The sequence below is a fragment of the Electrophorus electricus genome, chromosome 9 (genome assembly GCF_041902795.1).
Source record: "Electrophorus electricus isolate QZ-2024a chromosome 9, ASM4190279v1, whole genome shotgun sequence".
Classification (NCBI taxonomy): domain Eukaryota; kingdom Metazoa; phylum Chordata; class Actinopteri; order Gymnotiformes; family Gymnotidae; genus Electrophorus; species Electrophorus electricus.
Window position 1 is genome coordinate 22,280,220 of NC_137505.1, and position 13,937 is coordinate 22,294,156.

Genomic DNA, 13,937 nt, shown 5'->3' on the forward strand with positions numbered 1-13,937 from the left:
AAATGGTGGGGCGTAATTTTATTGGAATAATGTATGCTAAAATAATTCGTGGTCTAGTTACTGCTGTGGCGAGGCCAGTGTCGTTTTATGCGTGAAGAAGCACAGAAATAAAGGACATAAATAAATGTAATTTTTTACATTTAATGTTTTTGTTTTATTTGTATTTTACTTTGAATGGTACCTTTTGACATTGTGTAAACTTCCGCATACGAAGTTCACCCAACCAGAAGCATTCATAACTCATTTCCCTTTTCCGAATTTTTAGAAATTGTGCTTTTGACATTTCTTACATTCAAATAAGCAAATAGATCAAGAGTTCGAGGGGAAACAGATGTCAATACAGCATCGCCTCAACTCTCTTAGTTTAATTTAACAATCAAGACCACAGTCTGTTTACCCGTTGCCATGGTTATGGACATCCCTGTCCAGATGGTTCCAGTGATACCTCGATCAACAATTTTAAAGATTATAAACTTATATTGAGAACTGTTCTGACTAGAGGTATTTCAAAATCTTAAACCGTTTGCTTGTTGCCACTGAATGCTTTTTTCTAGAATATGTTCGCTGCATGGTGTAGCTCTAATTTTGAATCATGCCTGCCTTTCCGCAGCGCTCCCAGTGCTCCCAGTGCCCCCAGTGCCATGGACCGCTACCAGGTCGTGCGCCAGATCGGACAGGGCGCATTTGGGAAAGCGCTCCTGGCCAAAGAGAGGAACGGGTCTGAGCGCCACTGCGTCGTGAAGCAAATCAGCCTGAGTCGGGTGAGAACGGAGCAGTAGCGCAGAAGCTATGTTTGATGTTACCACTCTGATGACACCTTTTTGACTGCTTAAAGATCTCAGAGCAAGTTTCCTGGGGAAAGTGTTCCTGCACAGAAACATGTTTTGTAACCCCAGTGCTGAAGTGAAACATGTATCTAATTATGCTTCCAACATATATAACATATGATATACAGTGGACTAAAAAGTTGCATTTTAAAAAATGGCTGTGAAGTGTATAACTGATCAAACACCAACTTTACATGATACAAAGGAACAATTCCTAGTTGTAGAGTGGTTCTAAAAATACATGGCAAATACACAACCCTCAACCAGTGATTTTTAAAAAAGAGAAAGAAGACATGGTTGTTTTTTTGGGGGGGGGGGGGGGGGGGGGTTAAATCAGGAGTTGGTATAGCTCTCTCTCTCTCTCTTTCCCTCTCTCCCCTTCTCTTTCATCTAGGTGGCCCCTTGGGAAAGAGAAGCACCCTTAAAGGAAGTGACTCTGCTGTCCAAAATGAAACATCCAAACATTGTTGCTTTCTTTGGGTCATTTCATGGTTAGTACACAGCCAATGCTGTTGTTTAAGAGTCTGTATTGTTTCCTTCTTGTCTTTTATCATGGACCCTGCTGCTTTTCACCATGCTGTGGCTTGTAATCTTAAACATTATTAGACAGAAGTTAATCCTTTAATATTAATATGTTAATATGCTTAGCCTAATCATTGGAACATACATTTTTTCCCAAACCAATCAATTCCACATCACTGGTATGATGCCAGACTACATTTGAGAATCTGTAACATTCAGGATGATTGTCTTACAAAGTGATAGCTGTGTTCATGGTCCAGAATGGCAGTTAGAATCAGCTAAACTTAAGTAATTCAAATTCACAGCAGGTTTAGAGAAATTATTTGTACAAAGAATCTGGATCCATGCCCTTAATGAGCAAGACAACAGTGGTAAGCAAAAACATCCTGAGGAGCAGACAAAGAAACCTGGAGAGGAACCAAGGCTCAAGGAACCAGTCTTCTACTCATTATGACCAGAGGGCAAACTAATGCAATGAATAAAGTTGCCTTTTGCTTGAACTTGATATAAATCTATAAGAGTAGCTTAATAGACTTAAGAAAAAATGAACAAATATTTGGCAGAGGTCCTTAGATTATTATGTGAGAACCAATTAGTAGTTCTATTCAGAATCAGGAAGCATCTAAATAGTTTAGCAGGAGAGCTCACAGATGTGATGATGGCTTATTCATTAATGTTTCCATGACACAATCAAGGCACAATCAGAAGAATAAGGGGCATATGCAAATGAGGTACAGATGGAGGGTCCATGATGGTCAGGCTGGTCTGAAGGACAGACAAGCAGGAATTCTCCTTCAGGGTTGAGCTTGCATCAGAATAAGAAGAAGTTGCTTGTACAGATCATCAGAGAAAAAGAATTACAGGGATGGCTAACTCTGGACTAGAATGCACTGGACAGTTATGTATAACTAACACAGCTCATTAGAACAGAATAGAGTACAATACAGAATGGAAGAACAGTTCTCTCTCTCTCTCTCTCTCTCTCTCTCTCTCTATGTGTGTGTGTGTGTGTGTGTGTCAGAGGGAACAAATCTTTACATAGTAATGGAGTTTTGTGATGGTGGGGATCTCATGAAGAGAATCACGATGCAAAGGGGACAGCCATTCAAAGAAGAGCAGGTACACACACACACACACACACACACACACACACACACACACACACACACACACACACACACACACACACACACACACACACACACACACACTAATGTGTCCTTTCCATTCTGTACAGATAGTAGACTGGTTTGTTCAGATATGTCTGGGGCTTAAACACATCCATGACAGAAAGGTTTTGCACAGAGACATCAAAGCCCAGGTAAACACTTCTAACATTTCACATAGATATATTGCTTTAGCATGACATTAAGCTATAGCAGAGACTGTCAGTGAGAACCCACTGAGAACTGAGTTTAAAAACTTTGGTTCAGACCCTTTCAATGCCTTGCCCATCAAAGCTTGTGAAATCTTTAGCTCATTTCTAAACTTTTCAAGTAGTCTTAATGCCTCTGCCATGGTCTTGTGGCATGTGCTGAACACTCTTTACAAGAATCTTAGGTTCACCTCTTGTATCCCTCTCTAAGATGAACAATTTTATCTACATTGCTCTCAGCTCTTGCATCAATGTCATGTTTAAAGGCTCTCATGAATTTTTTTTAACTCAGTTGGGAACTATGGGACTACACTGTTTTTAAATTCAGTTTGGAACTTTGGGATTACAATGTTTTTAAACTCAGTTGGGAACTATGGGACTACACTGTTTTTAAACTCAGTTCTGTTAACTGTTTATTGTAATATACAGCAGGATGCATTTGTTAAGTGGGTTTACTGGGGAAGCAGGTGACACCAGACAGCATTATGCAGCTTAAAATTGCCCAGACAAAGAGCAAATGTTCAGAAAGAACACTTCAAATGGTGAGCATTTGTACAGGTCTGAAGGCTAGCAGGCCAGTGCTGAGCCCTAGAGGGCAGAGGTTCAGTGACACACCTAATGAGCTACATTTGTGATTACCTGAAAACATAATGCTATCCTGTATGGTCCACAAAAGTGTCTCTATATCTGTAGGTGCACTATGCCAGTCCAACTATTGGACACTATTGAGTCCAACTAACAATTATTACAATATAATCACTTACTATAATATAGGTATTGTTATTTACAGTAATTTGGGAATTATATGTTGGGTTAATTTAATGTGGGCATTTTTAGTGGATTATTGTTGGCTTTGACTGCTTTGGTTTTATGTAACATGGCAGAACATCTTCCTCACCTACGGAGGCCTGAAAGTGAAACTGGGTGACTTTGGCATCGCAAGAATGTTGAACAAGTGAGTATGTGCCATACTGGTAAACATGGTATTCAAGATCAAAAAGTATTCAAGATCAAATCCACAAATCATAATATAAATGTAATAAATAAATTTGGACACTTAAAAAACTACACTGTAGGTCAGTTGCAGCTGTTTGTTAGTGCGGAGTGGGAGGGTGAGTGTAGAGTACCATGCCCAGCCATGGAGCACAGGAAGTGTCTTTCAGCATTATGCTGGACTGAAAGGTAAATGGCGGGCATTCTTCTTTCCTCTTTTCGTCTCTGTCACTGGGCAGCACTGTGGAGTTGGCGAGGACATGTGTGGGGACACCCTACTACCTCTCTCCCGAGATTTGTGAGAACAGACCCTACAATAACAAAACGTATGAAAACAGCTGGACCTCGTTGTCTATTCTCACTCCCAGCAGTGTCACTGGATATCAATATGTGTGCGTGTTTGTGTGTGTGTGTGTGTGTGTGTGTGTGTGTGTGTGTGTGTGTGTGTGCTGATTTTTGTACTGATAAATTAACAAATTCCCTTTTAGCAGATTCAGAATAAGAATTAAACTTTTGAACAAATTGCAGAGGATTGGATAGATAGGTAAGTGCATGCATACTTAGATAGATAAAGCAACAAGCTAGTGCATGAGTTTCAAGTTTGGTTAATTTGTCACATACATAGTCATACACAGTATAACTCGCAGTGAAATGGTTGAGTGCTCTGTCCAAACTGAGGAAAAAGAAAACAGGGGTGCATAGCGAAATATATATTCTATATATATACAAAAATATATTACAGTGTATGTACAATATATGTATATTATGTTTATATACACAATGTACAATGTATATATGGATATTTAAATATGTATGTACACAATGTACAGAATGTACAGATCCATCTTGTAAAATGACATATTTACAGTTTTTATGTTACATGATAAACATGAATGATAAACAAGGTTTAACAAAGAGCATATGGAGAAATTAGAAGGCTTTAAGAAACAGGAGGAAACACAAAGGGGATGTTCTAGAATACAAACCCCTCACTTAGGAGGAGAGTTTGGAAATTATTGAATGAATTTTAGTTTATTGAAGGGATAGCCTCTTGAGATGTAATATGTCATTTTTAAGGAGGTCCAAATGCAATTGGGAAATCAAAGTATGTGATTCTCACTGTGACAATACTACGTTGCAAATGGAGTGGGTGGGCCTTCTACAGTAAGCAGATTGATGAATTGTACACTCTTACCTGGGGCCGGTAAAACAAACAGCAGGGGTTCCAGAAGAGCTCATCTGAAGTTTGATGTGGGCCAAGCCAGTCTCTGCTGGACCTTTAATACATGTGATGTGACTGCAACTGGTCACGCGCAGCTGGTTGGCACACACCTTCAGGACCCTGGGAGTAATTCCATCAGGGCCTGCAACCTTGCCCAGGTTTCACTTCTTCAGTTGTCCTCAGCTTCAGTTCTCTACAGGGTTTAAGGAGAATGGCTTTGTGGTGAGAGAGGGTTAGCTATCGTAGGGTGAGTAGGGGAATCGTGGTAGAGCAGTAGAGTGGGGAGAGTAGGGGAGCTGCAGGACTGGAGAAGCTTTGTTGGTTTTGTTCATGTGTGTTGGGAGCTGGGATGGAATACAAATGTGGACCTTCTCATGGCTCTGAGGACAGGGTTGATTTATCTTTCTTGCAGGGATATCTGGTCACTGGGTTGTGTTCTGTATGAACTCTGCACACTCAAACATCCGGTGAGTGGCTGCACAATCCACCACCAGCCTATTAACACAGAATCCATACACATACAAATACACATACCCAACTCCCCAACTCAAATAATTCCACACACTTCCACATATTGCAAAAATAAAATATATCACAGCATGCATAGTTCATAGTGGATTGGGCTGGAAGACATGAATTCATTTAATTTTCTATAAAAAGATTTGTTGGTGGGTGCATCACAAGTGTGTATGGGTTTGATTAATTTCTCAAAGACTGTTCTGTGCGTTGGAACTACATGGATTATGGTGAGTTTGCAAACATACAGGACTTAAAATGATTAATACGTCAATTAAAGCCTCTAAATGAAGCTTATGTTGGAGATTTTCCTGTCCCAGTGTTCTGTTCAGCTGGAGAACACTAATGTGTATGTTTTTGTATGGTGTTAACAGTTTGAAGGCAGCAGTCTGAGGCAGCTCATAGTGAGGATCTGTAGGGGACGCTATGTTCCTGTGTCACAGCTCTATAGTGCTGAGCTCAGGCTGCTGCTCTCCCAGCTGTTTAAGGTCAGCCCCCGTGACCGGCCCTCCGTGAACTCACTGCTCAAACGTTCACTCCTGCACACACATATCAGCAAGCACCTGGACCCTCAGGTAACACACACACACACACACACACACACACACACACACACACACACACACACACACACACACACACACACACACACACAGAGAGAAAACAAATAATGTTTCATTTAAAAAGAATAACAAATAATTAACACATACATATGTTTTGTATATTAACACATACAAAATAATAAATAATTAACACATATATGTCTCATATGTTTATCATGTAAGTTTAACCTGATGTAATGCTAATGTCATATTACTGTAAACATAGAAGCCCATGGCCTGTTTGTGTATTTCTTAGCATAACTCAAGCACAGATACACATATAGACAGGTTAAACAATTCAAGGAGTCACTAGTTTTTGTTTCACATGGCATGCGTTATGAGAATGTATGTTATCTCTTTATTTCATTGTATTGCAGTTGATGGAAGAGGAGTTTAGTCACACAGTTCTACACAGAGACAGACCTGTAGTACAGCCAGGCCCCAAACACAGCACAGGTACACAACACAGCACAGGTACACAACACAGCCCCAAACACATCACAGTTGCACAACACAGCCCAAAACACATCACAGGTACACAACACAGCCTCAAACACAGCACAGTGGGAAGTGAGAACAGCAGTGACAGTTTGCATCGATAGCAGTAAGAGCAGAGTATTCATAAACATTTAAAGATATACGTATGTTACAAATATACAAATGTGCCATCTGGTGGCCAAGATTATAGGGTTAAATTGTCCTATATTTAGAAGTACATCTTAACAAAGTGTAATTAATGAGCAGTCAGCGCATTCAATTTCTATGATGCATGGTATACAGTATTTAGATCTTTCTCTGTAAATGTAATGTAAATGTAATGTAAATAGTTCTCTCTCTCAAAGTTTCCAAAGTCAGACCGAGGCCTAGTCCAGCAATGAAGTTTGGGCCTCCAGTGGGCAAGCCTTCCCCCAGACCTGCGTGGAGATGTGCAGCATGTCTACCTCCCAGTCCTCGCTGTAAAGTATGCCTCCATTGCTCCACTACATTCCCTCTGTGATACATACACACAGTGCATTCTGTACGTAATTTGACTGCAGAACAGTTTTTGTTGTTCTGTTTTGTTGTTTTGTTTTGTTGTTTTGTTCTGCACTGCATCAAACTGGAATTGAAATAAGAATGACCATGAGGTCAATGTGCAGAATGTCAGTTTTAATTTGGGAGTGAAAATGTACATGTAGGGATTAAAATCATTTTTATATCAAACTGTCCCATTTTTAGGATGCAAAATCACTGGCCAGCTATTTACTTACAATTGTTTGGCCAGCTATGCCTCCGCATCATTAATTTGTGCATCTTTAGAGAGCTAATGAAAGACCTACAGTTGAAGATATGCTATTTGCACCTGGAGACCACTGCTTTTGATTTAGTTCATGAGGAATATAAAATGATCAATACCAGAGGTGGGCAATCACAGAAAATGAAGATAAATCAGTTACTGACATCAGGGACTGCTAGAACAAAAGGTATTTCAAAATCAGCTGTTTTGTGTCATTGGGTTTAGCAACATTAAGAAGCAAGTATGTTCTGCTGAGTTTAACAATCTGGACGATCTCAGTATACCAGCATCTATCATATAAGACTTATAAAGCACTTCTATTGTAACATAACGTTACATTTTGTCTAATTTTGTTTTTCAGTCTGTGCGAGGCCATGCAGCAGAAGTCTGTGGGGGAAGAGCGCACCTGGGAAAAGGCCCCAGCCACTCAGCACCCAAACAAAACGCTCAGCTGCAGCAGTATGGGCAGTATTATGCTCAACTCGATCAAATTCAGTGCCTGCCAAATCTTCGTCACCCTCCTCTTCCTCTGCCTCTTGCAGTGCAGGAGCCAGCTGATTGCTACAAGGACAGGCCTAAAGCTCTGGGACCGTACCAGCTGTGAGTGCATGTCATGTCAGGGTGTGTGTGTGTGTAGTGCCACTGCGTATGTGGGTGCGTATGAATATTTTGCAGCAGTTTACTGAGAGAGTTGTACATAAATATAAGGAGGCACAGGAGAAGAATAAGAGAATCTAGATGGAAAAACAGACAAACAAACAGAGGGTGTAAGGGATGACAGAGTGCAGGTGAGAGTGAGGAGGGAGAACAGATGAAGGCAGAGATGATTAATGAGGGTGACAGGCTCAGCCAGAATGGAGAAAGAGAAGGTTCTGTCAGAAGAGAAGGACATTTTTTTCTTCCCGAATGCTAATTTTTCTTGGTGTGTCACCAGTGTGGCAGCAGCCCGGGAAGAATACCTTCGGAGGAGACAGGAAGCCAATCAGTACAAAATCAGAGCTGAAAAACAGCTGGTGAGAACACACATATATACAAGAACACACGCAGATATATTGTACAATATAAATATAGGAAATGATTCACAGATGCATATACATTCACACACACACACACACACACACACACACACACACACACACACACACACACATACATACACACACACACACACACACACACACACACGTGTGTGTAGCTGAGAACAGCTGAGACCTCTGCTTTATTCTTAAAGCCCTTACTGATCCCTCGTGTACAGGGTGTAAGGCCAAGCACAGCCGATGGTGAAAGGTACAGGTGCCCTCGTCAACCACAGCACTGTGAGGAGAGAGCCACTCCACCTCAGACACATGACAAAGTACAGGGGAAACAGGTCTCTCCAAACTGGCCAGAGTATCCTTATTATCTAACGTTAAAATAAGCTTGGAAGACCTTTCTAAGCTTGGAAAACAATATACATCGAACTGTCTTGGGAAGAGATGCATGTGTCAAACAAAAACATGTGTCAAAAAAACAAACAAAAAACCTCCCAATAAACAATGTGCGTGTGTGTGTGTTGCAGGAGTATCTGAGGCAATTGCAACAAATCAGGCAGAGTTATCAGGATGAAGTCAAAGTGTTGAAACTGAGAGGCGATGCTGAGGTGATGTACTAACCGCATTAACCACTAATTACCAGTTAACTCCATGTTTACCATCACTGTTAAACACACACCAACCATCATGGTTAAGCCCACACTAATCACTGCCAGTGACTCCACAACCTGACTGCAGCCCTGCACTCTGTGCTTCTTTGCTTGTCCAGGCAAAACAAGCACCCATATACTTGGGGGACTGGCATGAAGAGAAACACACACATGCACTGAAGGAAGAGCAGAAGGTAAAAATGTGTGTGCACACGCACACGCACAAACACACACACAAATGCACACACAGAAGCCACACACACACACACGCACACACACATGCACACACAAACAGGTTAAAGCTGTCTTTCCTGTGAAGTTCACAGATGGAAATGAAGCTCTGGTGCAGGCCCTAGTGCAGAACCAGAGGGAGAAGAGAGAGCTACAGAAAAAGCACCAAGACCAGGTACCCCTAGCATCACCAGCATACACTCCTCCAGATACCTCCATCACCCGCACACACACCTCCAGATACCCCCATCACCAGCACACACTCCTCCAGATACCCCCATCACCAGCACACACTCCTCCAGATACCCCCATCACCAGCATACACTCCTCCAGATACTCACGTCACTAGCACACACTCCTCCAGATACCCCCCCACCAGCACACACTCCTCCAGATACTCCCGTCACTAGCACACACTCCTCCAGATACCCCCATCACCAGCATACACTCCTCCAGATACCCCCCATCACCAGCACACACTCCTCCAGATACCCCCCCACCAGCACACACTCCTCCAGATACCCCCATCACCAGCATACACTCCTCCAGATACCCCCCATCACCAGCACACACTCCTCCAGATACCCCCCACCAGCACACACTCCTCCAGATACTCACGTCACTAGCACACACTCCTCCAGATACCCCCCACCAGCACACACTCCTCCAGATACTCACGTCACTAGCACACACTCCTCCAGATACCCCCCCACTAGCACACACTCCTCCAGATACCCCCCCACCAGCACACACTCCTCCAGATACCCCCCACCAGCACACACTCCTCCAGATACCCCCCCACCAGCACACACTCCTCCAGATACCCCCATCACCAGCATACACTCCTCCAGATACCCCCCATCACCAGCACACACTCCTCCAGATACTCACGTCACTAGCACACACTCCTCCAGATACCCCCCCACCAGCACACACTCCTCCAGATACCCCCCACCAGCACACACTCCTCCAGATACCCCCCACCAGCACACACTCCTCCAGATACCCCCCACCAGCACACACTCCTCCAGATACCCCCCACCAGCACACACTCCTCCAGATACCCCCATCACCAGCACACACTCCTCCAGATACCCCCCACCAGCACACACTCCTCCAGAGACCCCCCACCAGCACACACTCCTCCAGATACCCCCCACCAGCACACACTCCTCCAGATACCCCCCACCAGCACACACTCCTCCAGATACCCCCATCACCAGCATACACTCCTCCAGATACCCCCCACCAGCACACACTCCTCCAGATACCCCCCACCAGTACACACTCCTCCAGATACCCCCCACCAGCACACACTCCTCCAGATACCCCCCACCAGCACACACTCCTCCAGATACCCCCCACCAGCACACACTCCTCCAGATACCCCCCACCAGCACACACTCCTCCAGATACCCCCCACCAGCACACACTCCTCCAGATACTCACGTCACCAGCACACACTCCTCCAGATACCCCCCACCAGCACACACTCCTCCAGGTACCCCCCACCAGCACACACTCCTCCAGATACCCCCCACCAGCACACACTCCTCCAGGTGTAGACACGGGAACCGACATGCCACCACTGCCGGCTGCCTTTCTTTCATGCAGAAAGGAGTAAAGTTTGAGATCCAGTGGCAGGATGATGGGGCATGGAGGGACAGAGAGAAAGCTCAGCAGAAAGCACAGCAGAAAACAGCTGAAGCCAAAGACGAAGAGGTAAACTAGTGCTACTCAGGTAGATGCAGGGAATGGAAACTACTGCATTCTGTCAGTCTGGCTCAGAGTGATTACTCTTTTTAATAACATTGATTTCCACTATGACAGGAAAGCATAAACTCTATGGAATATATTACATTGTGGAGAGATTGTGAATACTCATCTAGACATTATTTTATATAAGAGAATGTAGTGCAAATGGGAGTTTTTATTTCAGCACTGAAACAAACAATATATATATATATATATATATATATATATATATAAAATTTACTTTGCATTACTATAGTATGAATGTGCATATATATGAGCGAGTATCTATGTGCATATGTGTGCATATCTGTGTGTGCCTGTGGATGTTTGTGTGTGTGTGTGTGTGGGTGTGTGTGTGTGTGTGTGTATCTGAGTGTCGTGACATCTTTGTGTGTGCGTACATTTGTGTCAGGAGGACCTACTAAATCAAACTCTTCGATTTGATGGGGGACATGAACTAAGAATCTGGAACTGTCCTGCAAAGGAGAGCCAGCCTGAGGAGAGCATTCAGGAAGCAGGAAATGAGGGAATAAGAGAAGAAAGAGAGGAGAGAGAGGGTCTGAAAAGAGGAGTGTGGAGCCCAGAGACTCCTCACACGCTCCTGAACATTCTGGCCAAAATGGAGGTCTCATCCGTCTGCCCAACCACATATTCATCTCTAGTGGGTGTGTAGCACACTGAAAACACACATCCACACTAAATAAAGTCTGTATCAACCTATTCACACATAGAAAATAAATTAGCCAAATACTTAATTCTCTCCAAGGGGGAGAAATGTGCTAAAAATTCTTGCATTCTGAAAGTGGGCTGAAATGTACGAGTCTTTCTTTTTAACTGGGCTAGGCCTGTTAACTCCGGCACTTATAATGTTTTTGTTTAACACTTACATGGCACGTAAGACAGAGATTCATGACATGAGGGCCTGCGGTTTATTGATGGTATTTTGTTTTTCTGCAGGTGGCACTGCTCAGCAGGAAGGAAGGGAGCAAAGTCCAGAGGGGCGGAGACAATGGAGGAACCTCCCCCCTGATACTCTCCTTAATGATCTGGCTATGGCACACCTCACCTGCTCTACACTTGGTAACACTGGCAAGAATAGTTCATGTGATGAACAGAGATATGAAAAAACCGACAAAGTCTGTAATGAAATGAGTTTAAAGGTAAACTGAACAAAGACAGAAAACACAGAAGGATCATTTCATTGATGCTTTACTTCACTGGCTGTTAATTGAGAAGACCTCACCACCCTTTCTGCATGCACAGTCAGCTTATCCCACGTCCCCAAAATGTATAAATCTTTTTTTACCACACTCTTAAAATCTGTGGTAGAATGCAGAATTTTAATTCTGCTTGGATTGCCCTTATCAAAAGTACAGTTTTGTCTCTGCCTGGTGTCTCTGGCCAATCAGGTTTGCCTGTACTGGCCAGTGTTGATGGCTAAGCAAGGCAAGCTGTGTCTGACCACTGTACATTTTCCTATTTTGCTATTGAAATAGGCAATAGCAAAATAGTGTTGTGCAACACTAGTAATGTTGAATAGGCCTTGTAGCATTTACAGTGAATGACAAGAAACACTCCAAACAGGAAGCAGCTTAATTTAATTTGAGTGTTATTAACTGTGTCATTAACTAATACATGTGCTTCTGCCTGCTGAACTCAAAAATTAAAGGCATTATGCAATGTATGTAGATCACGCATTGGCCCTTTACACATTTTCCCCGTACTCACCTGTCCTCTCTACCCCTTCCTCATCAGCAACAGCAGTGTCATCAGATGAAGAGACAAAAGAGGAGGCCAAAGAGGGAAAAATAGACTCTACTGATGAAAAAGATGAAGAAGACTCTGACGTAGAGGTGGACGAGGAGCGCCTGGGTCCCCGATCGGATGAGGACGACACGTAAGTGTGAGGAGCGTTTTGTCTGGGAAGAGAAGTGCTGTTAAGTAGATTCCTCTTTCCTTCTCCCCTTTTCCCCTCCAGGAACTTTGAAGAGTCGGAGGATGAACTGAGAGAGGAAGTGGCAGATTCCATGAGGAACCTCTTCATTATGGACGAGGATGAGGAGGGGCAAAGCACTGCAGATGGGGTACCCAGCATAAATCCAGAAGAGAAGGGCAGCACAGCTACCTTTATACAAGGGGCCCTGGCACAGGGCCTCACCCAGGCATCAGAGCCCCAGGCTGGGCAGGAAGCAGCAGTGGGGCCCCTGGATACAGAGGAGATCCATAACATGGAGACAACAGAATAACAATACCATGAGTAGTAATGCTCAAATTTACTGCTGCAAACGCATGAAAAGAGTGCACAAACTAGAATATTTACACTGATTAACACAAGGGACCAGAATGATAACAGGGTATTTTACACAAGGGAATAAAATGACACAAACATGCCACCTACATACCAGTATCAGAAGTGCATGAGGGTATTTTTCCTGGAAATACACCAGAGGTACTGGAGGACATTTTCACCCAAACCCATGATGACTGCTAAAACCCAACTCAGTTATTGTACTTGGAGATTGATACTCGATAAAAATCTATATACTGGATAAGAGAATCCAGTTGAGTGGAACTGTTTGCTTCAGTGGTTAATTATATGTAACTTTTGAAGTAGAGGACTAAATTCGATTGCTCCTATTATACTAATATATTGTATCTGCAGATCGTATTGGTTGGTTTTCAGATAATAAAGATTTAATGTCTCTGTAAGAGAGTAGGGACTGTAGAGGGTTGTATTCATTAGTCATTCATAGTGCATTAAAATTAAACTCCATAATACTGTGATATGAGAGTTCAGTGTATTACACAGAATTTGAAGGCATTATACAAGTGCAATATTCTGTAGATCACATGGTGTCACACAGGTTTCCACATACACTCAAAACACAGCTTTTAAGCAGAATTAAACAGAGTTGGCTTGGTGGAAATTAAAGCTGT

At 43.0% G+C, this 13,937-nt stretch overlaps 2 protein-coding genes across 4 annotated transcripts in view; one reads left to right on the forward strand and one right to left on the reverse strand.

The window, feature by feature from the left end:
• The window catches only part of tbc1d8 (TBC1 domain family member 8), an 89,810-nt gene that overhangs the window by 18,059 nt on the left and 57,814 nt on the right, over positions 1-13,937 (reverse strand). The window lies entirely within an intron of this gene.
• Positions 295-13,926, forward strand: nek5 (NIMA related kinase 5). Of its 3 annotated transcripts, none has more exons than XM_081720646.1 (22): positions 295-501; positions 611-761; positions 1,222-1,318; positions 2,371-2,468; positions 2,587-2,670; positions 3,609-3,679; positions 3,957-4,043; positions 5,352-5,406; positions 5,830-6,030; positions 6,435-6,513; positions 6,900-7,018; positions 7,695-7,933; positions 8,268-8,346; positions 8,589-8,687; positions 8,892-8,972; positions 9,134-9,208; positions 9,334-9,420; positions 10,860-10,967; positions 11,413-11,665; positions 11,958-12,080; positions 12,756-12,897; positions 12,979-13,926. In XM_081720646.1, exons 2-22 carry the CDS (start codon positions 642-644, stop codon positions 13,244-13,246), a joined length of 2,565 nt encoding a protein of 854 aa, XP_081576772.1. In that variant the 5' UTR covers positions 295-501; positions 611-641; the 3' UTR covers positions 13,247-13,926. The 3 variants fall into 3 exon arrangements, with proteins under 3 accessions (XP_081576772.1, XP_081576773.1, XP_026888753.3); XM_081720647.1 differs by having other exon boundaries at positions 5,830-5,943; positions 8,589-8,702; positions 12,979-13,795; XM_027032952.3 differs by having other exon boundaries at positions 8,589-8,702; positions 12,979-13,794.